The 24,007-nt window shown below is 34.6% G+C and overlaps 1 protein-coding gene across 1 annotated transcript in view; it reads right to left on the reverse strand.

Moving 5' to 3' along the window:
- The window catches only part of GABRB3 (gamma-aminobutyric acid type A receptor subunit beta3), a 268,362-nt gene that overhangs the window by 65,167 nt on the left and 179,188 nt on the right, over nucleotides 1-24,007 (reverse strand). Inside the window, exon 4 of the mRNA XM_001362948.4 lies at nucleotides 15,976-16,196. Within this exon, the coding sequence (XP_001362985.1) occupies nucleotides 15,976-16,196 (221 nt within the window). The remainder of the gene's footprint in view (nucleotides 1-15,975; nucleotides 16,197-24,007) is intronic.

Raw genomic sequence — 24,007 nt, forward strand, 5'->3', positions numbered from 1 at the left:
CATTTAGCCTCTGGGCTCCCCCCCACCTTGAAGGGGTATCTCACAGCCAGAGTCAATACTCAAAAGGCGATCAAGCCAAATTTCCTTATTTTTCAGACGAGTAAAGTGAGTTTAAATGGCTTGCCCACAGGCACACAACTTTGTGCATCTGAGGTAGGCTTGGACTTTTTGATTCTAACTCTAATACTATATGCCCAACTCATTACTACCCCTTAAGGGACTTCTAAAGCGATGGATTTGCCGATTGTCATGACATAAAATTATAGCAAATGACATCATCAGAAAAAGTAAACAAAAATAACCTTTAGGTATCACCAAAATAGTAACAAAATCATTTCTGTTACTGCTTCCCCAAAGGCCATGTCCACCTGGCCTCAGAGGCTTCTAGTACTTCTTGGTATTGTGTGCCAACTGGCCAGGACCACAGATGCTGGAGCGAAGGGCCTGAAGCCAAATGGTTCATATTGCAGAGTTCTAAACTAAGAATTTATTATTCAAGTTGAAGAAGGCATGAAGAACATGCTGACTATTAAATCAATTTGGTAGATTTTCAAGAAAAAATTAGACATATGAAAAATGCATATATATATATATATATATATATATATATATATATATATATAACTGACCAAAGGAGATGACTTTGTCAAGGTAGCTCAGAGCAAGTTAGCATTGTTGAGCCAAAGAATTATATTATTATAAATTGGCAATTTATAATAATATAAATATAATATACATATTATAAACATAAATTAGATTAATTTACTGTTTCAGAGGGTGATAGTGGAAAAAAACAACTAATAGGAGGAAATGCAATGATTTGCAAAGCCTACAATGAAATATACACATATACACACACATGCTGTGTGTATGTACACATACAAATATACACATAAGATGTGTGTTTGAGTATATATAGTCAGTTCTTAATATAAGTGGATCATTCAAAAACGTTTCTTTCTCTTCAAAGGGCCCCTCAGGACCTACATACACCCTCTGGGTCTCTGCGGAGGACCCCCCTTGGTAGGGTTGCATCAGTGCTGTGGCCACTCCTGCTGTCACCTATTGGGGCCAGAGAGGAAGCCGGTGCTGATCTGGGGTCCTGCTGGCTATCTCCCAGAAACCGAATTTGTGTAAAGGGAATTTAAGTAAAGTGAGAACTAACTATTTGTCTATGTCCAACTAAGGTAGCTCATTTGGTAATTCTTTGTCCAGACTGCATTTCTTCCCCACCTTCTCATCTTAAGGACCGAAACACTGACAATGTGGGACCACTGACTACATTTAAACCCAACTCCTCAAAGTGCAAAACCAAAGCCAGCCTGGGTGGTAAAGGTCACTGTCTTTAGTGACAAAAGTTACTTTAGGTATTTTCTCTAAGAAAGGGGGATTAAAGGATATAGAATAATCTTGGTATATTTTCATTCTGTGCAAGGTAAAAGTCAATATTCTAATCAATAAGGATTTATTTAAGTGTCCATTGTTTATTAACACAACATGGACACAAAATTTAAAAAAAAATATAGTTATTTTCTTCAGGAGCTTACATTCTGCCAGAGAATAATACTTGCACCAACTAATTCATAGAATTATAGGAAAAGCATTCTATAAAGGCTAAAGCACCATATAAATAAGAGTTATTATTTTGCTACATACTCCATTACTCATAGAGTGAAATAGGTTTGTGGAATAGTTTCATTTTATCCATGCATTTATTCTAGGACCTATACTCAAATAGACATCATGGTGTAATAGTTAGAGAACTATCTTGGAGTTAAGAAGAGCTGGGTTAGGGACCCAACTCTGATATATAGTTGATGGGTGACTGTGGGTAAATAACTTAACCTCTTAGTGATCTTTCTAGTACAGAGGTGTCTACTATGTAGCCATTACATCATAGCCTGCAACGTTTTCCAATGTGGCCTTGTTATTGTTTAATCATTCAGTTGTGTCTGACTCTTCATGATCCCATGGACCACAGCTTGCCAATACTGTCCAGAAGGTTTTTTTTGACAAAAATCCTGAAATGGTTTGCCATTTCTTCTTCAGTGGATTAAGGCAAACAAAAGTTAAATGACTTATCTAGAATCACATAACTAGCAAATATCTAAGTCTAGATTTTAACTGACTCCAGACCTAGAACTTTATCCACTGAGCCATCTAACTGCCTTCAAGGCAAACAAATATTAGGAGCCTTGAGCAGGATAACACATCTAGTAAGTGTCTTAGGCTGGTTTTGAACTCTGATCTTCTTGGCTCTAAGATGAGTGCTCTATCCACTGAGCCTCTAGTGTAGTCTTAGATTACAATGTAATTGGGAAAAAATAACAAAATAAAAATACAATAGAACATAGACAATGCAAAAATGTGGATTTCTAAGTCAGTATGCAGCTTATAGGGATCCTTATGTATGGTTTGGTGGTCCCTGTTTCTTTGTGAATTTGAAAACATGAATCTAGATAACACTAATAGTATAGGTTGCAGAGAAAGTGCTGACATCTTTTATTAGAGGGAAAAACTTGATATGAGATTTCCTGATATCAGTGAAATCACAGATACCACCTTTATCTCTAGATTCAGGAAAATGGGGATGCTCATACTAGATCAAGTTCTTAGATGTTTAGGCTACAAGGTTAATTCCAAAATCCAAAAAAAGTTTCAGATTATACTTTATGACAATAATTTGCACATTAGCATATCTGCAGAGCATAGTAGAAAGAATACTTGCCTGGGAATCAAGAGATTCAAATCATAGCTGCATAACTAACTATTTGAATGACCTTCAGCAAGTCACTGAATTTCTAGACCAGATGATCTCTAGGGTTTCTCACAACTCTAACAATCTAGGGTCCTAGGTTCAGTGAACAACTAATCAACTATTTGGCAGTCTCATCAGAGTGTTATGAAACATCATTTAGCTAGAACAAATCTGAGGTAATACAACATCTTGTACCAGAAAAACTAGACTCACAGTCACATTATCATCCACCATTCATTGTCAATACCTAAATGAAAGTCATCATCAGTTTTCTTGTGTTAGAAACACAATTTGCAATGATGTGATGATGATTCGTTGATGCAAGGAAGATGGAATTAAGATCAATTCAATATACATACATACATATATATATATATTGTGAATGATTAACTTGATTTTGCATTGCTAGCAGAAAGCATAATAAAGAAAGAAATTTCATAAAGAAAAAGACCCAATAGAACTATCACTGTGTCTAGCTATGGATCTTCCACCAACTTTGTGCATGACTTCTTTAGCACCTTGGTGCTCTATTTCGATGAAAGAATTACACATCTATTATATGGTAGATACTGAGAATACATAGGAGAAAAGAAAACATCATCAGCAAGTCTAATGGAGAAGAGGGAGGTTCTATGAACACAAATAAGTATGATGGAAGGAAAAATATGATAACTGTAAATGTATGATCCAGACAAAATGATCTAAAAATTTTGGATAATAAGAAATCACTTTTGCATCAAATATTGACTGTTTCACTAGCAAAGTCCCAGGATACAACCAATCCATCATCAGAGAAATTCTGCCTCCTGAAATATAGTGCTGATGGACAGAACCTATAAGGAAGAGTGGAAATCCCTTAAGTCCCTTAAGGCAGAAGTGTCAAACATGCTGGGCCAATAGGCCTGCATCACTCCTGAATGGCCAGAAAGTGAGAAAAATATCATTGGAAAATATTTCATAGAATAAATATACAATAAAATATAGATAACATTACATTTTATTTAATGTTCTTTTGTTATTTGATTTATTTTAAAAACCTTTACCTTTAGAATCAATACTATGTATTGGTAAGGCAGAAGAGTCATAAAGTCTAGGCAAAGGGGGTCAAGTGATTTGACCAGGGTCACACAGTTAGGAAGTATCTGAGGCTAGATTTGAACCTATGACTTTCCATCTCCAGACCTGGTTTTCTATCCACTGAGCTACCCAGCTGTCCCCTAACATTACATTTTAAAACCAAATCAATGTCCAGTCCACAGGGATCCTTATGTATAGATTAGTGACCCTTGTTTCTATTTGAGTTTAATATCACTGCTGTAAGGGATTAGTTTGGATTAACAAAATCAGAAACAAGGTAAAAAATACCTTGGCAAATTCACAAAATAGGACATAGCTCTGGTTGACTGAGAAATCAGTGCATCAGAACCTAATACTTAGAATTTAGATGTAGGGTGACCCCTTCTGAAATAAGTGAATCAAAAGTTTATTAAATATAATTAAATTATATTAAATTATTCACAGAATTATCGGTCAGAATGGTTCTTAGTAGCCACTGGTCTAATCAACATTTCAGTAGAAATCATCTTGACAATAATCCCATCATGTGGTCATACAGGGTCTGTTGAGGAATTCAAGTCAAGAGAAGCCCACTCCTTACTGAGGCTGCTCATCTCTAACTGGTGAAAAGGTTTGCTATACATTGAACCAATATGACTCTGCAACTTTTATTCACTGCCTCTTGTTCTCCTCTCTGGGGAGAAGAATAAGTTTTATCTGTTTTCCCTCTAAGTGTCCAGGTGGCAAAGTAGATAAAATCCTGAACCCAGAGTCAGAAGAAACTGAGCTCAAATAATTTATCAGTCACATGAAAGTCATATGGCTCTTCCATTGAGACATGACTTTTCAAGTCACTTTACTGTCACCTTGGTGTTCTACTTCAATTAAAAAAAATCATTAAACATATATTATTGCTAGACACTAAGGATAAAGAGTTGAAAAAATAATGCAGTTCCTGCCTTCAGTGAGCCTATAGTCTAATGGGAGGAAAGGAGGAAATTATTTGTACAAAAATATGATGGAAACTAGCATATGAAAATGCATATAACCTAACTTCTCCCAGCCTGAGTTTTCTCATTCACAAAATGGGGTTAATAGTAGCACTTACCTCATGTAGTTGTTAGGAAGATAAAATGAAATAGCATATGCGAAGTACTTTGTAAACTTTAAAGTGTTATCTAAACATCAGCTAGTTTTAGTTTTATTTTTGTTATTGAAGAAAGCTATTGTTTCTTCCTTATACCTTCTTCTTGCTAAATATTCTTACTTCCTTCATTCTAACCTTATATAATATGATCTCTAGAACTTTCACCATTTGCATTCTTCTTCTTTAGTTGTTGTCTAGTCTATCAATTTCTTCCACCAATAAAACACCAAAAATTAGCCATGTTACTTTGAATATTGGTTAATCAGAGCAGAGTCCAGCCCAACCATCACTTCCCTCATTTTGGACATTACACTCCTATTGATTCAGCATAAGTTCAAACTGTCTGATTGTCATGTCACTGTTGACTATCATTCAACTTGGGAGGTGCTAAAACAGACAGATCTCCATATTCATCATTATTTAGCTATTCATTTTGTATTTATAACATTGAATTTTTGAATCTAAATACAAAATGTTGCTTTTCTTTTATCAAATCTTTCCTTTTGGCTTTGACCCAAAATTCTAATCTTTTAGTATCTTTAAATTAAGCTCAATCTGTCATCCAACATGTTAGTTATCTTCTCCAGTTTTGTGCTAGGTGCAATTCTTATGTGTGACTTTATACAAATACTAATAAAATGTTAATTAGTACAAGAACTAATGCATATTCCCCTAGAGATATCATTGCAGGTTGAACTTGGTATGTTGATGTGTATTTTTTCTGCCAAGTATTTAATCACTTCCATATCTACCTAACTGCTACCAGTGATATCTTTAATGCCAAATCTAGTGTTCTTTTCTCAGGCTTCTCCTTTTTCAGCCTTCTAAAGCACTGGCCTTTGTTGACCACTTTTTCCTCCTGAATTTTTTCTTCTCTGGTTTTTTAGATGCTGCTTTCCAGATTTTGGTTTTCCTCCTACGCTGACTGTTCTTTCTTAGTCTCTTGTTAATTTTCATCCTTGTCTCACCCATTCATAATGGAAGTCTCCCAAGACCCTGTCTTGGGCTCCATTCCTTTCTCTTTTTTACTTAGTGATCACAGCAGTAGTCATGGTTTCAATGATCATCACTATTTTGATAGCTCCCATATTTATATATCTGCTCCAATCTATTTTCTGTGCTCCACTCCTATATTGCCAACTATGTGGGATATTTTGAACTGCACACTGCAAAAGTACATAAATCTAAATCTAAATCATTATCCTTTCCCTGTAAACCTACTCTTCTCCGATTTCTCTATTACTGTTAACGGCAGAACCATCCTTTTATCCATCTAGGTTCAAAAGTTTTGTGTCAATGTTGTGTTCTACTTTAACTCAGACCACATATGCTGTCAATTAACAAATCTTGTAATCTCTATCTCTATAGCATCCTACAATTATGACCCTTTTTATGCATACAAACAGACACAATCCTACTTCAGGTCCTCATTATCTCTTGTCTGAGCAACTCTATAGGGAATATGATCCAAGACCTACCTTTTAGATAGCTAAAACCTGATATAATTGAATACCAGATCACCCCTCATATATGTTCTCCTTGCATACAGTTCTCCATTTTATGTCTTCATGTCTGGCTGTCCCTCATTTTTCTATAACTCTCCCAAGTTACCTTCATATATTAGAATCTCTGGCTTCTTTCAAGAGTTACCCCCAGTGACTTTTGAGTGGTCTTGCCTAGACCCACAGTGACTAGTGATGCTCCTGCTAAAGTCACTTCCATCTAGTTTTTGTATAGTTGGTGTACATATTTATGTACATAAATGTTGATATTAGAATATAAACTCCTTCAGGAAAGGGGTATCTAAAAATGTATCCACAGAACTGAGTGCATTTCCTAAAACATAGTAAGTGCTTAATAAAAGCTTATTCATTGATTGATTTAGCCCATTTTTTTCATTGCCCATAAGAACAATCAATAATAAATTTTATTTTTTTCCAGATTGCATGCCAATACAATTTAAAAACATTGTTTTTCTGACATTTTCAATCCATGATTTCTCCCTCCCTCCTAGCACCCACCCACACCAAAAAGGCAGTCAATATATGTAAGTTCCCTTATTTACTTTAAGTATATTAAGCACTTTAGGTCCCTCTTGTACTACAGAAATTTCAAGTATCCTAGTTACCACTTTCCCATTCATATACATGATTAGTATGATTCCCTTGAGTTTCTCCTACTTTTTTATACTTCTTTTGAGTGGCCAAATTCATCATAGAATTTTAATTTTAGTATTGGCCATTTTATCAGGAATGACTGGACTTCTTTTATTTCATTAAATATCCATTTCTTCTCCTAAAATATTGTACTCAGTTTTTCTGGGTAGATAAGTAATTTCTGTTGTAGGCCTAGATCTTTACCTTGTGGAATTTAATATTTTATGCCTTCTAGCCCTTTAATATAAAAGCTGCTAGGTCCTGTATAATTCTGATTTTGGCTCCACAATATTTGAATTCCACCCCCCCCCCCCAATTGCTTTTAGTATCTTCTCCTTGGCATAGGGATTCTGAATTTGTCTATATTGGACTTGGGATTTTAAAATTTTGGATTTCTTTTAGGAGGTGATCAATTGATTTTTTCAATTTGTATTTCCCCCTCTTACCAAGGCATCTGAGGATTTCTTTCAATAGTGTGTCCAGGTTCTTTTTTTTTTTTCAGGTCATTTATTTATTCAGGGAGAGATTTCAAATTTCTATTTTTCATTATTTTGAATTTGTTTTATAGTTCCCTTCTGTCACATGAAATTGTTAGCTTCTATTCATTTAATTCTAATGTTTATGGAGCCATTTTCTTCTTTAATGTTTTGTACTTTCATTTTTAGGGAGTTCTTTTCCTCTTAGAGGTAATATATTTCCTTTTTTAGTATTTAGTATTCTATTTTCTTCAGTAAGTTTTTGTTCTAAGCTGTTGATTTTTCTATCATTTTCTTTCTATTATTGTTTTTCTATTATTTGGGGGGAAAATTTCTAGGCATTCATTTTTGGGTGTGGTATCCTTTCTCTTTTTGTTTGGGGCTTCACATGTTCTCGTTTTTGTATTGCTGGCCTTTTCTGAGCTTGTATTTTGGTCATCTCCATTGTTGAGATATTCTGCTAGCATTGGGCTTTTTCTCTGTCTTTTGCTCATTTGGGTGTAATTTTTCCCTTTTATTTTGTCTATATCCTGAAACTTTGCTCTATTCCTAAGGTGGAGGAAATACTGTTCTATGCTTATACTTTGCCTGGAATTGGTTCAGCGGTCCTCTCAGTCTCAGACTGAGCACTTTGCAAAGGTACCCTGGTTGGCCTGCTGTGTGGAAGTTTGTTGTTCAATTGGTTGGAGTTGGTTTTGCCTAATCTTGCTCAGTCTGGACCTTGTTGGTTTACTATTATGTGGTTTCCACTCTTCCTCTGCTGAGGCTGGACTGAGCCAGCGGTGCTCTTTCCCCTGCCACTTGTGCTGTATCATAACTGAGTTCTACTGAGTGTTGTTCAGCATTCTCTTCTTATAACCAGTGAGATGAGTCCTCCTTCTTTCCACTGAGTCCTATCTTTCCACATTGTTCTGGGCCAGAGCACTGCTTTATCCCTTCTGTTGATTCTATCACTCCAGTTTTCATTTTGAAGTATTTTTGTTCTTTTGTGGTCATTTGGGAGTTGTTGGATAGGTTCTAAGGGTTTCTTATTTCACTATTATCACCATCACCAACTAAGAGGGGTTGGGGAAGAATCCATTTATATACACAACTCTGTTTTTCTTCTACCAAGTTTTACATCAGGTTTGCACAATAGTGATAGTCATACACTAGAAATACACATTTATATAGCACTTTGCCATTACTTCACCATCTTGACCTGAAAATTCACTAACCCAGTTTTTGTGTCTGTGGAGTCTGTTGTCCCTGCCCACTCCCATCCACAAGTATCATACAAACTTTTAAAAATGCTTTTCTAAGCTATCTATCCTATGTATATCGCATTCCCTAAATGATTAGGAATGATGCTTTGGTAATTATTGGTAGGTATTCATGTCAGCATATGTTTATAATACTAAAAATTCTTCCAATTAGAATTATTTTTCCTGTGACATTTCTTCCTGGTCCAAGTCCAAAGCTGCTAATTATTGTATTTTTTTCTACAATTTCCTTTATCTCATGACAATATAGCCTTAAAGCCCACCTAGAATCATCTATATAATGGCATCATTTTTTTTCTTTTGGTTTAACTGATATCCTTTTTTCTTACTTCTGACTTTACCCAAAAGGACTGCTTGCTTTTTGTTTCTTTTTATATGGCCTAGTGCTTACCACAGTTCCTGGAAAATAGTAGTGCTTAATAGATATTTGTTGATTGATCAAATGGTTGATTCTGGAAAAAAACTTGCAATAGTTATAAACTAAGGAATAATTTTAACATATAGAATGGTTGAAAAAATCTTCTCAAGGATACTAACACATAGAGAGCCACAATATCTTTGAAAATGAAGGGCTGATAGATCCATATAGCCTTAACAGGGAAAATAATAGCACTGTTCAGAACTGTGCAAGCACTTCCAGGCAGAAGAGCAAGGGCTAAGTTTATCCAACTTGGTCACAGGAACAATTAAACTCAATCATTTAAAAAAGAAAAACATTGAGTACCAAATTAGGTGGTTTTAATTCATTATTTCCTGTGTTCACTTCCTTTGCCCCCTGGGGAGTTGAACTTCTTGGTGATTTGATTGAATATCTTAATATCATTGACCATCAACTCTCTATACCACACATTTCATTTTTTTTCCCTCAGGGATTGAGCCTTCTTGGTACATTAACCCAGAATGCTGTCATCACTTCTTCTTTCCCTTGGTTTCAGACCCAATCTGACCCTGCAGCCACCACACTGTATGGTTTCTAGAACATACTTCCTAGATACTTTTAAATGAAACAGTTATGATTGGCTATCACCTAGCTTTCTTAGATGACATTTTCTAGATATGATACTGAGGAGCATTACTGATTGATACCCAGTTATAACAATGACCCACAGAGGTTTAAACCACTTCCTTTATCCCTCTTCATGAACAAATGGATTCTGCAAACACTGTTATAGACTTGAAGGCAATCTGAACTAAATTCTAATAGAAGAAAGTGGCTCTGCTGTTCCAGGTCATTTAGCTCCAGTCTGAGAATTTGGCCTAGAATCTGGTTCTGTAGCTTCTTTTCTTTCCAAATGTGGTAGAAAGAGCCTGGCATTGGTTGAGTTCCCACTTAAATTTCACTTTTATCAAAAAGCTTTTCCTAATCCTCCATTAATCCAAGTTCTTTCCCTTCCATATTGTATACAATTTATCCTGCATATATAGTTTGTTTTAATTTCATCTCTTTCATTAAACTATGAGCTCCTTTAGAGTAGGGGTTGTATTTTAACTTTCTTTTAAATCCCAGCTCATGGTACCATACCTGGTACATATTAGGTGTTAATTTTTTTTAAAAAGCTTCTTGATTTTATTTAGTATTATCATAGTGTGTAACAGATAATAGGTGGCTTGGAAGAATTCTTCCTAATTGATTATTATCATTTGTGCAGGACAGACATGCCACTGGGCTATGATGCATATGACTATAAATAGCATGTTACTGAATATATTTGAGACTTTAATCCATGTGCTACTTCTCTATCCAGTCAATCCTAACTGGATGAGAAAAAAATATGAGTTTTGATATCCATAGACTTTGCTGAAATTGAAACTACATTTTCAACTATGAGAGCAGGACTTTCAAATCCTCTTGGGAAATGCCACAAAGTATTAGGATGTGTTTAGGGCTAGTGAGGTCAATATCCTACCTTTCCGCTGCACTTAAAACTATGATTAATACAAACAAAAAATCCTTATCTCAACAGATCACATCTTCTTAGAGTTTAGTCCTTAAGGAAATTCATGGATGCTCCTGTCAATTATCTATCTGATCATTAATCTTCCTTATTGGTACACCAGCATTGTTTGTTAAAAAATAATAAGCTAGGTCAATATGGTAGCAAAGGAAAGTGATAAATGCTGGAGGGAATGTAGCAAAAATGGCACACTGGTGAAGGAGTTGTGAATTGGTCCAACCCTTCTGGAGGGCAATTTGGAACTATGTGCAAAGGGCTTTAAATGAATGCCTACCCTTTGATTCAGCCATACCACTGCTGGGTTTGTACCTCAAAGAGATAAGGAAAAATACTTGTACAAAAATATTTATAGTCATGCTTTTTATAGTGGCAAAAATTGGAAAATGAAGGGATACCCTTAGATTGGAAATGGCTGAACAAATTGTGATATCTGATGCTGATAGAATGCTATTGTGCTGACAGGAATAATGAACTGGAGGAATTCCATGTGAACTGGAAAGATCTCTTGGAATTGATGCAGAATGAAAGGAGCAGAACCAGGAGAACATTATACATATAAAATGATACATTATGGTACAACTGAATGTAATAGACTTCTCTACTAGTAGCAATGCAATGACCCAGGACAATGCAGAGGAACTTATGAGAAAGAATGCTATCCACATCCAAAGAATGAACTGTGGAGATAGAAACACAGAAGAAAAACATATGATCTATCACGCAGTTTGATAGAGTTATGGTTAGGGTTTTAATGTTAAAAGAGCACTCTACTGCAAATATGAATAACATGGAAATAGATTTTGAACATTATTACATGTATAAACTAGGGGAATTGCTTGTCAGCTCCAGGAGGGGGGACAGAAGGTGGGAGAATCATCAATCAGGTAACCATTGAAAATATTCTAAATAAAGAGCAATAGTGCCATTATTATTTAAAAATAATAAACTATGGCAATATCCATTTCTTTTTATAGTCAAATATTTGAACCCTTTGTTCTTCACTGCTTATTCCTTGGACTAATTGAGTCAGTGCACCATTTTCCTCAAGATGTACTTCAGTAGAGAAACTAAATTTCATTTAATCACTTCTTACCTAGATTATTGAAACAAATTCCTATTGATATCTCTATCTCAAGTTTCTTACACCTTTGGTCCAGCATATACAATTTGCCAAAGTAATTTTCCTTAAACCCAGATCTGACTGTATGACTCCCCTACTCAAATAACTCCAACGCCATCTTATTGCCTCTAGTATAATATATATAACCTCCTCTGTTTAGCTTTTAAGACCTCTGGTCTCAAACTATTTTTCCAATCTTATTTGAGTTTTCTTTTCTCTTTACTCTTCATTGCAGGCATTCTGGCTTCTTTATTCATCATATACAATACTCTTTCTATGTCTTTATACTAGCTATCTTCCATTTTGGGAATGTATTTATTCCTTACCTTCTGGGAATTCTAAAGTCCCTCTCTTTCTTTAAGACATGGTTCAAGCACCATCTGCATGAAGCCTTTACTGATCTCCCTAACTGCAAGCATTCTCTCTCCTATGTCATATAATACAATTAGATGTTTTAAAAATGCTTAACAGATTACCTGGCACATAAAAGGCATTATATACTTATTCTTTTCCTTTCTCCAAAGTACCTGGCATTTAACTATGTTTATGTAATTAGATTTATTAATTTTATATTTACAATGTATACATTTTATATATATGTAATTTCTCTAATGGAATGTAAGCTAAATGGTGGTCTCAGCACATATTGAAGCATTTTTATTCTTTACTCTTTTTGTCTTTTCATTCATTTTTCTCTTTTCTTAGAAAAAATAATGCTGAATTTTTTTCAGTCATGTATATATAATTGTAATGAGTTTTGCTCTTGCCTTCTCAATGTCTGGGGCAGGAGGACGTAGGAGGGAGGGTTTGGAATGGAAAATAAATAAAATTACATGTTAAAAACAATTCAGAGTTATAGTTCCAGTATATAATATGTACTAGTAACATTATTTCAAATGAAAAAATAAGCTCATGGTAAATAGGGATTTTTTCTCCATATTTTGGTACTTATATTCCTATGACAGTGCCTGGCATATGGTAAGCACTTAATAAATATTGATCAATAATCTCCTTTTGCCAGAGTACTGAATGGAACATAACCTTCCTGGCCCAGTTTAGACTTAATGAATATGTTTTTGTGCTCCTTGGATCCTATAATGCCATCAAGATATAGCATTTCTCTTCTGTAATTCTACTGTAATGAACTAGTAGTATGACACCTTAATCTATTCCTAATTTCCTGAGCACCATGGACAGCACTATGATTTGGGCTGTGCTGATGATTCTTCTTTGTGTTTTAAATTGAAAATGTCAGGCAGGGTCAAGTAAGTTTCTCAGATGACTGATAGACTGTCATGGTCTGAATGTGATTCTAAGCAAGGGTCTATAGTGCTATTGTCAAGGGATCTTGGTGTCTGCAAAAGATCTGTATCAGTTCTTGGAGTTTACAGGCAATTATTGCAAACTGAATTATCAAGTAGGTCTTTCTGAAAGTCTTCCTTGTAGATATACTAAAGACCCCAAAGGTATCCTATTATTTTCTCTTTTGTCAGATATTTATTACTATCAGATCAAAATAGTAAAGATAAAAAAAATTCCTGTGATAAAAGGTGATCACAGATTGTGGTAACCATTCTTCTTGGAACAAAAAATGTCTTCATGCCATAAAAGAGAAAATGAAGCAGTGATGTAAATGGTAAGGTTCAAAGAGCTAAATTTTAGCTAATTCTGTTTAAAATAAAAATGATCAAATATAAATGTAAGAAAAATGCTTTGATATGCTTTCATATATTAACCTATATTCATTCAATTAAAAACAAAACTTTTGTGTAGAGAATGTAGACCTTATTTCATTATGGCTGTTATGTCAACAAAAATATCTGTTCATAAGAAGTAGTCTAATATCTTTTGCTGGGCCCAGAGTAAAATTTTTTGTTTGTTACTAGACTATTGCAGTTTAGTAATTATCACCAAAGAAACTAACCAAGGTAAAGCCAGTCTTCAAAAGTGCCTCCTCTTGCCTCAAATTAAGCATTAACAGCTTTGCTGGCTAAAACTTCTCACTATCAGCTAAAGGTTTCCAACTTTTTTACACAGAGATGTGCCATAATTATAGTGACCAGAAGATAATACATATGCTTTATGAAATTTTAAAGGGTGGTCCACTTCCTTAGCATTGCCTCACATCCACCTCTCACTTATTATGTAAACAGAAGCCTCCAAATCAGGAACTTTCAAAGAGTAAGCCAAGAACTAGTCTATACCAACAACCCATATGTTCAAGGTCAACATTTGGGGTAGGGTACAATTTTGCTATTTTGCTATTTGAAAGAAGGGGAAGCTGCTTATGGTATACTCAAGATGTTTTTTTTTTTAGTGGTCACTTTATCTTAGGAAACAAAAACATTCAATCAGCTCCTGTACAGATCTTCCCAACTTAGAGAATCAATAAGCCTGCTCAAATTAGAGTTACTTCTGGAAGGCCTTGCTTTTCAGATGATTGTCATTAAAATGAAATGTCTATCAAAAAACCAGGAACGATGAGTAGATGCCTCAATCAGAAAACCAGATTACAAAGGAATTTAGCAGCCCTTTGGTATTATCATGGATTTGTTTAGGCTAATCACCAACAAAAGCAATGCAAACTAGATTCATCTAGGTACCTGTAAGCTAATTTCAAGTCCACATTTAGGGAAAAATGAATATTAGAGGGATTTTATTATGTGCAAAGTTCCAAAAGCACATAGATATTCTATTATCTGGCCTATATCTTTCTCCTCTTTCTACAAGACTCATATAATAAACATTATTATTAAATGCCTACTACATGCCAAACACAGTGCTCAGTGCTAGTTAAATGTCTTGTTAAAGATCCTACAAGTAGTAAAGGTCAGAACCAGGATCTGAACCCATATCTACTGACTCTAAGTTCAGTGTACTTTCTACCCTACATTGGATAATAATTATGTCTCCATTACTACCAGACTGCATTTTCTACATATCTCTATATAAGGAACTTCTAATTGGTGGCCCTGGTAGTCTAGGTAAAATATTGAAATTTTATTGTATCTTTTCCTCCCTAAATTAAGATGAACATTTCTAACCATCACATGGTTAATGTTTAATAATAATAATCAACATTAATAGAGGTCACATATTGATTACATCTATTCTTAGATGATTTTCACAGGAAACTCTAATGATGTATGATTATAACACTCAAGTATACCACAAGTAATCATCAGGGGAGATTTTTTTACTTAAAGAAATCAAAGTCACCTTTATGGAAATCTATAAAAGAAAAATTAATCTCAAACCACAATCAATAGAAAAGCCTGGAAAGATTCACTAAAAATGTGCTAGATTGGCATCAGAAGGCAATATCAATTGATTATGAAGGCAACATGGTATAGAGGGATGGATTGGAAAACCTGGGTTCAAATCCTGAATCTGAGACTATCTCCTTGTTTATGAGCAAGACACAACCTTTCAGTATCCTTAGGAAACTCACTCAGTCTCTAATTTACAAAATGGTGCTGAATTCTCTTCATATCTTCTATCTCTTCCTCATCTCCTCCTCCAAATAACTGGTTATCCAAATTATTTTTTGCCCTTTGACAGATTTATAGAATGTAATGGAAGGGAAAAAACCCAACACAAAATTTGTCTGTTCACAAACGCTAATAACCTGGAGATTCACATAGAAATTCAGAGTTCAGTTTTTTATAGAAAGCATTAAGGAATCTTAAATATTGTTTTCTTCAATGATAGAACTATTAATTTGGAAAATAACAAGGCAAGGACATTAATGAGAGACTTTAAAATTTATGCCATGGAAACTCAAGCCAAAAAGACTATAATTCTTCTGATAGGGGAATTTGAATAAATAAGAGCAACTTAAAGACACTATTTTTCAATCACTATAACTATTAGTAGTAGTAAATGCCATATTTAAAGTTGTAAATTTGTATAAAAACTATTTTTAACATATATGCTTAATGGAAGTTTCTCAATTTATCAGAAATTTTCTTCCTCACCTCCCCCATAAAAGATAACCTTGTGTAAGTAAGAGAACAGAAGCCATCTCAACAAATGGCAGACAGACCTGAGTCCATATAACACAGTTCCATCAGGGTGAAGGCGGATCATTCGGTTTTTCACTGTCACTCCATGCACAAATGATTTCTTGTCATTTAGAAAATAGGTGTCAGGGACCCACAGCTGATCAGCCACTCGGTTGTCAAGTGTGAGGTTCAGAGGGATCCCAGCATAGGCCAATCTCTTATCTCTCCAGTACTGCTGAAAATACATGGTCAAGGTATAATCCTGAAATAAGAGGAAAAAGAAAACTTAAATTAATTTTTGACTAAGAGCATGTTTGTCTAAATTTTTATTTTAAAGGTAAATTAGCATTGCAGTGAATGCACATTATGACAATTTGAAATGAGTGTAAGAGAGAGAGAAGAAAGAAAAAGGGACAAGGATCCAAATGTATAAAAAAGTTTAGTAGTAGCTCTTTTGAGTGGGGCAAAGGCCTGGACAGTAAGAAGATATCCATCAATTGAGGAATGGCTGAATTAAGTTTGGTATATGAATATAATGAAATATTGTTATACTAAAAATATGAAGGGAACAGTTTCAGAGAAACTTGGAAGACCTGTATGATTTGATGTAGAATAAAATGACTAGAACCAGGAGAACTTTTATATAAGGACATCATAAAGAAACAAACTGGAAAAGTCTTAAGAACTCTAATCAATGCAATGATGATCTACCACACCAGAGGACCTTTGGTGAAACATCTTATCTACTTCCTGACAAAGAGTTAACAGCTTGAGACATATTTTTCTGGACATGGCAAATGATGGGAATTTATTTTGCTTGACTATGCATAATTATACAAAGGCTTCATTTTTCTTTTCAATTTGAGGGTATGACAAGATGGAGAGAGAAAAAATTGGTATTTGTCAACTGAAAAATTTAAATTCAAATATAAAAAAGAAATAAATGCATTGAAGATGATGCAAAGCACATCATTATTATTATACATTATTATAAAATACCAAAATAATGTCTAGAAAATTATAATTAAAGAACAAAAATCATAATGGATAAAAAATGCCATTTATTAACAGATAATTCCTCAATGTCAGAAATGTGTGTCTGAAGTGTACCAATCCTATGTCTAATTAAGATGAATATTAGTCTAGACAAATAACCATTTAAAAATTAGAATATGGGTGTAAAGACAATAGAAAATAATTGTAAAATCACAGAGCTGGGAAGGAACTTAAAAATGTCCCCTTGGACCTACACATTTCTATATCCAGGCAGATATAGCATTAAGCTATCCAAGTCAGATACATTTTCTCTAACTGACTACTCGCTTGCTTCAATTTAAATATATTTTATCTTTTTCACTCTTCTATGGAAGCTATAAATATAAGCCCTTTCCCCCAAACATATCATGATCTGAAGCATTACTCTGAAATTTTCCTTTTAATGCTCTCTATTTCTCCCATCTTCTGAAAGTTACTCTACTGACTGTCTTCCCATATGGCATTTGTGTTGTTCCAAAGTCAGGTTTCATCATTATAACTGGTGATCAAAAGAGATGAACTGAAGGAAGTATTTTTATGCTCATCCAGATTCAGCTGTGTGGTCAAAAGGGAAGTTCCCAGGGGAAAGATTTTGGGACTCTTTAGGAAGAATTCCATGAATAAGACCATCTACTGAATTTTTTTAACATGGGTTTTTTAAAAATAAAATCAGGGCAAAGGGGATCAAAGACAACCTACAATAGAAAATAGAATCCAGTCATCATTTACCCTATAGTACATATTAACTCAACATTGTTGATGATTTTAAAGCTTCCCTTATTTCTTCACAACTCTATGATATAGTTATAATTATTAATTTTTTTTTGCAGTTTTACACAGGAGAAGACTGAGGCTTAGCGAAACAAATAATTTGCTCAAGTTCACACCATTAGCATGGTCAAAGGCAGGATTTAAATTTGAGCTGACTTATACAACCCTCCATCTAAATTATAATGAAGTCAGAAAATATTTTGAGTGCCACAACTGAAGACTTGAGCTTAAACAAAACCAAAGGAGATAAAACCATTTCTCAGATTGTGGATGAAAAATAACTTTAATACCTGAACTTCTCAGTATCTGCTTCTTATCACAGAACCAAGTGTATATAAAGCTCAATAGCATTGTTCTTAACCATAAGAATTTAAAAAAAAAAGTATTCTTAATGTGAGAGGCAGTGGGGGGGGGAAGGGTCTATTGGATAGAAGCTTGGCTTTCAAGTCAGGATGTTCTGCCACTGAGACCCACTAGTTGTGTGCCCATGGGCAAGTCACTCAATTTCTTAGTGCCCCAGCCAACTCTCTAAGACTATGAGTTACAATAGAGTTAGTTGATAATAGCCTCTACAGGGAATTTCCATACTGGAATTTTCTTATGCAACTGACAAAAACAAACCAGAAAAAAACAAAAACAACTAATATCTTGGCAATTGATCCCATCATTTCCTAACAAATAGAGGAAGAAAAAATGGAAACTCTTAGATTTTATATTCTTGGGATTAAAGATCACTGCAGATATAGACTGCAGGTATTAAGACACTTCTCCTTAAAAGGAAAGCTATGGGAAATCTGGACAGCATACTAAAAGACAGAGACATCATCTTGCTGACAAAGCTCCTTATAACTTAAAACTATATATTTTTCTTTTTTTTTAAACCTTTACCTCCTCTCTTAGAATTGATACTAATTATTGGTTCCAAGGAAGAAGAGCAATAAGAGCAAAGCAAATGGGGCTAAATGAATTGCCTTGGGTGACACAGCTAGGAGGTGTCTAAGATAATGATTTGAACCCAGGACCTCCCATCTTCAGGCCTGTATCTCTATCCAGTGAGTCACCTAGCTACTACAGCTATGTTTTTTCAGTAACAATATATAGCTACAACAGTTGGACTATAAGGAAAGCTGAGAGGTGAAGAATCAATACTTTTGAATTATGGTACTGGAGAAGACTTTTGAGAGTCCCTTGGTCAGCAAGGAGATCAAATCAGTCAATACTTAAATTAATAAATAATTAATAAATTAACACTTAAATGAATCCTGACTGTTCTCCAGAGGGCCCAATATTGAAGACAAAGCTTAATTACTTTGGTCACATAATGAGAAGACAAGATTCCCTGGAAAAGGTCATTATGTTGGGAAATTGAACACAGAAGGAGAAGGATGAGCACGAGATGGATAGTTTTATGAAAGTAACCAACATGAATTTGGGCAGACTTGAGACACAGGGGAAGAAAGAAGTGTAGGGTGTGCTAAGGTCCCTGGGGTCTCAATCAGACATAATTGAAGGTCTAAACAACTGTGAAAGAATAAGTATGGACAAAACCAAAATACTTCAAGGCAGAATTAGAAAGAAAGGGTAATACATAAGAAATATGCATTTAAGTGGCTCAGAGTTTGCTAGTTAATATGGTTTAATACATAGCATGCTCTTATTAACACATGAAACAATAAAGAATATGAGAAAGTTATATATATATATATATTATATGTATATGGAGAAGTGGTCAGGGATGGTTTCATGGAGGAAGGCAGGCTTGAGCAGAATCTTTTTTTTTAAATTTTAAATTTTTAAATTTTTTTTGAGCAGAGTCTTGAAGGATTAGCAAAAAATAATGTTGAGTCCTCAAACCAAAATAAAAGGCTTACAGAGGCATGAACATGACATTTTCAGCAGATGTGTGTAGACTGATTACTAATCATGTGTTTTTGGAAATAGTTGGAAATAGAGTGGCATATAAAGTCACATGTTTATAATTGGAAATCTGTTATTCTAAAAACTGCGTTTCCCAGGATCCCACTGACTTCCTGTCATTATGTACTTCCTGTAGACAGGGGGATATATTGAGTGGAATTCCTGGTCTCACTCTCTTTGCTTTCTGGATTGTGATCAAGGTGATAAGTGGGGTTCTTGAACAGGTAGATTAGTCATGGGCCCATGTTTTTTTTTTGTTTTGTTTTGTTACCCTTTTATGCCTTTACTTCTAATGATCATTAATAAATCTCTTAAAATATAATATTTTTATTATTTGAGATTAATTTTAATTTTTACACTTGCATCATCCTATTAGATTCCCAGAATGATTCGGTTAAGTAAACAGTACAAATATGATTGCCACCATTTTGCAGGAGAAGGTATATATAGGGTTTGAGGCAGCTAGATGGTATAGATGGATAAAGTACTGGGCCTCAAGTCAGGAAGACTCATCTTCTTGAGTTCACATCTAGGATCAGACACTTACTCACTGTGTGACCCTGGGCAAGTCACTTAACCATGTTTGACCCAGTTTCCTCATTTGTAAAATGAGCTAGAAAAGGAAATGGCAAATCACTCCAGTACCTTTGCAAAAAAAACTCCAAATGGGGTCATGAAGAGTTGGTCACAATTGAAAAACAAATGAATAACAAATATATAGAGGGTCTCAGATCATCAAGTAAGTTAAAGACTAAGAATTCCACTCCCCAGCCTTCAGATTAGAGATGAGCATTCTTCCTATTATTCTGTGTTTCTAAGTTTAGATGGGTAGGTTGAGGCATATTATGGAAGGAACTAAAAGCCATATCTTAAATTAGATTTGATTCAGTAGGGAACCATTGAAGATCTATAAACAAAATTAAGTCCTCATAAAATGGATTTAATATATAAATATTTCCTTTCTCCCTTCTTTTGTTAAATATATTAATATAAATAGCCCATGTGCTAAAATGTAAGAATTTAAGAAATGTACAGCACGTAACATGCCTAGTGCATCCTTGTGAAAGACTGATGGAAAAGCATGGACAAGAATTACAAAGGGTGAGAAGTCACAAGTAGGTTGCTATCTGCCCTGATCTTTGCAGTGGCCCTGTTGATGAGGTCACAGAATAATTGAAGAATGTAGAATCATATATTAAAACAAGAAATAAAAGAACAATGTTAGTAAACTGTATTATTAAATATGACATTTAAGAATTTATATTTTAAATATCAAAGGGGAGAATGAATGAGAAATCTGATCCTAATAACTAATCTGAATTTAGTTTTTCTTTTAAAAATAAATTAGATTCATTTTAAAATACATCCAATATCTTGATGTGTAATCTTTTCCAATAGCTAAAAAAAAAAGGATAATATGCCCTCTGTCTTCTCACCATACTCATCCTTACCCTAGAGTTCAAGGGAGATAACAACTGTTTCTCTCTGAGATTTCTTGCCACCATTCTTTGAAATGAGATGTCAGAAAGAGAAAGATCGAAGCTCTCAGCCTATCATTAGGCTGGAGCTTCTAGTTACTTATGGTACTAAAATTAACATATCACTTTGCACTTCATTATTAACTTATTTATCCTACTCTACCACTTACAGTAATTGGGAAATTCTGAACTGGGTTAATTTCATAGGAAATATAGTTGTATTAAGTGAAGGAAGATGAAATAGAGAGGGAATGTTATGGAATGCATAGAAAAATAAGGACTGGGAATAGTTGGATAATTTCTAAGATACAATCATCAGGGTCAATTGAGCTGTATTCCATGTTTCAAATTAATGTGTACATGATGATATCTCATTTTCTATAGGACCTTGATCACTAGGAGGTTTCTTCTTAAGATTTATTCCTGTATCCCTTCCTAAACTTTTCTTGCTCCAGGTATAATCATTGTTCCTTATGACTCTGTTAGGGTTCATTTCCATATTATTGTTATGCAGTTGTTTTAGTCATGTCTAATTCTTCATGGCACCATTTGGGATTTTCTTGGCAAAGATACTGAAATGATTTGCCATTTCCTTTCCTAACCATATAGGAAGTCAATAAAGAAATAACCCTCTACAACAATTATAGGCAGACTTCCAACCTTTACTAACCCATAGTTATTTGCAGAGCTTGTAATGTTACCATTATTAAGCACCAGAGAAAATTGGATCTAAATGCTCTTCTCTTGTGTTTTCACATACTGGCATCCCCCAAACTCATACACATGGCTATGGTTTCAATTTATTTTAGGGAACTGGGTAAGGACTAGAGTTGTAATTCTATTACTCTATGGAAGTCCAGGTGCAGAAATACCCCTTTATCAATGTGGTATTTTCACTTTCTCTGAAAATTAATTATCTTAGAGAGTTGTCAAGAGCAGAGGTGTCACACATGGGACTGAGGCTTACAGCACTCCTGGGTGGTGTCTCAATCAGAAGAAGAATGTTGTTCCTATATGATTTTAATGTGTTGATGTACTAACTCGAGATAAAATATATTAAAATGTGTGGTTTTCTATGTTCATAGATGGTCCTCAGGGATCCTGATATAAAGTTTGTTGGCCAACTTTTCTCCTTGAGTTTGACCTCTCTGATCTAAAGCACTGAGAGAAAGGTTAAGTAAATTGTTTGCAGTCACATAGCTACTGCATGTCATAGACTACATTTGAACTATGGGGTTCCTAGTTCCAAGGTGAGTTCACTTTTTTCTATGCTACAGTGACTTTCATGATTAATTTAGTCAACAAGTATTCTTTGATTATTTCTCATTTACTAAAAACCATGGCAGAAGATGAATGGTTCCTGATGACCAGAAATTTTTAATCTAATGTGAGATGTAGACTATACTAAAATAACTATAATAAAAAGTGGTGCAGAATGAGGTGCTATAGAAATGCAACTAATAATTATGAAAGGTTGTAATGGTAATAATTGAGAATGAATGCTTCAGAATGTAGTTGATATTGGAGTTTGATCTTCATAAATGGCTAGGAATTTGACAGTCAGAGATAGGGAGAGGGAATTTCTGACAAAAGGAAAGGCATAAATAAATACTTCCTTCTCTTCCATGGATGCTTTTAGTATTTGTTTCGATATGATTTCTTTGATAAGTTTATGTTATCAGAAATGCATACTTCCTGCACAAGTTAGATCACAAATCATCTATACCTAGTCTTGTGGATTCCTCAATCCAGTAGCACTGGTCTCTTTCCACCAACAAGATTGTAAATCTCTCAATTTAGAACATTTTCTCTGGCTGTCCCTCATTCCTGTAATGCACTCATCTCTACCTACTGCCTTCTTTTTCATTCTTTATGTCCCAACTAAATTCCAGAAGTCTTTCCCCTCAATTCTAGTCCCTTTCTTCTGTCAATTCTCTCCTATTTATTCTGTATAGAGCTGGTTTGTGTATGTTTGTTCTCTTCCCCCATTAAATTGTTAACCCCTTAAGAACAAAGACTAACTCTTGCTTCTTTTTGTAACCCTAGTACAATGCCTGGCACATAGTAAGTGCTTAATGAATGTTTATTGATTGACTGTATAAACCCTGCCCATGGCTTGTTATGTTGGGGACTTCTTTCTAGCAATTTGAGTTGTTCATCTGCTCATCTTCATTTTCACTACATTTTCACCTATTCACATTCACTTCCTTTTCTAGTTATAAATCTCTGTGATGATTTCATTTATAGAGTGCATTCATAACCTGGCTTCTAGACATACTTCACATAACAATGTGAATAATCCCCTTTGTGTACTCCGTAATGGCAAGCTAAGCTGTTCTACTTCTCTGTTCTCTGGACCAGGTATTCCATCTCATTCTTATACAACTGTCCTTCCTGCCTAGAATGCCATCCCTTTTCACCATCATTTTTTTAGAATCTTTAGCTTTATTCAGCTTTTATCAAATGGCATTTCTTTCATGACTTTACTGATGGCCCTAGTCTATCTCTCTGTCTGTGCCTTCTCTCTGTCTCTGTCTGTCTGTCTGTCTGTCTCTCTAATAAAATACATACTATATATTTATGGTCAGATCTATTATTATTTCATTTATATGGGCCTTCCCCTGTAAGTAACTCCCTCTACCAATGCAAATCTACAAGTCTTCCATACTTTCTAATCTTAAGAGAATTGACTGGATCACTAAGAATTTAAATAACTTGACTTGGGTCCTCCAGTTTCCATATGTCAATAACAGAATTTTCTTCCTGATTCTGAGACTGGTTCTCTGTCCTTTATACCATGCTTCCTGTCACTTTATATTTATTTACCTATTTATATGTTATATTCCTCAAAAGAATGTACGTTCCTTGAGGA

The sequence above is a fragment of the Monodelphis domestica genome, chromosome 8 (assembly GCF_027887165.1).
Source record: "Monodelphis domestica isolate mMonDom1 chromosome 8, mMonDom1.pri, whole genome shotgun sequence".
Taxonomy (NCBI): Eukaryota; Metazoa; Chordata; class Mammalia; order Didelphimorphia; family Didelphidae; genus Monodelphis; species Monodelphis domestica.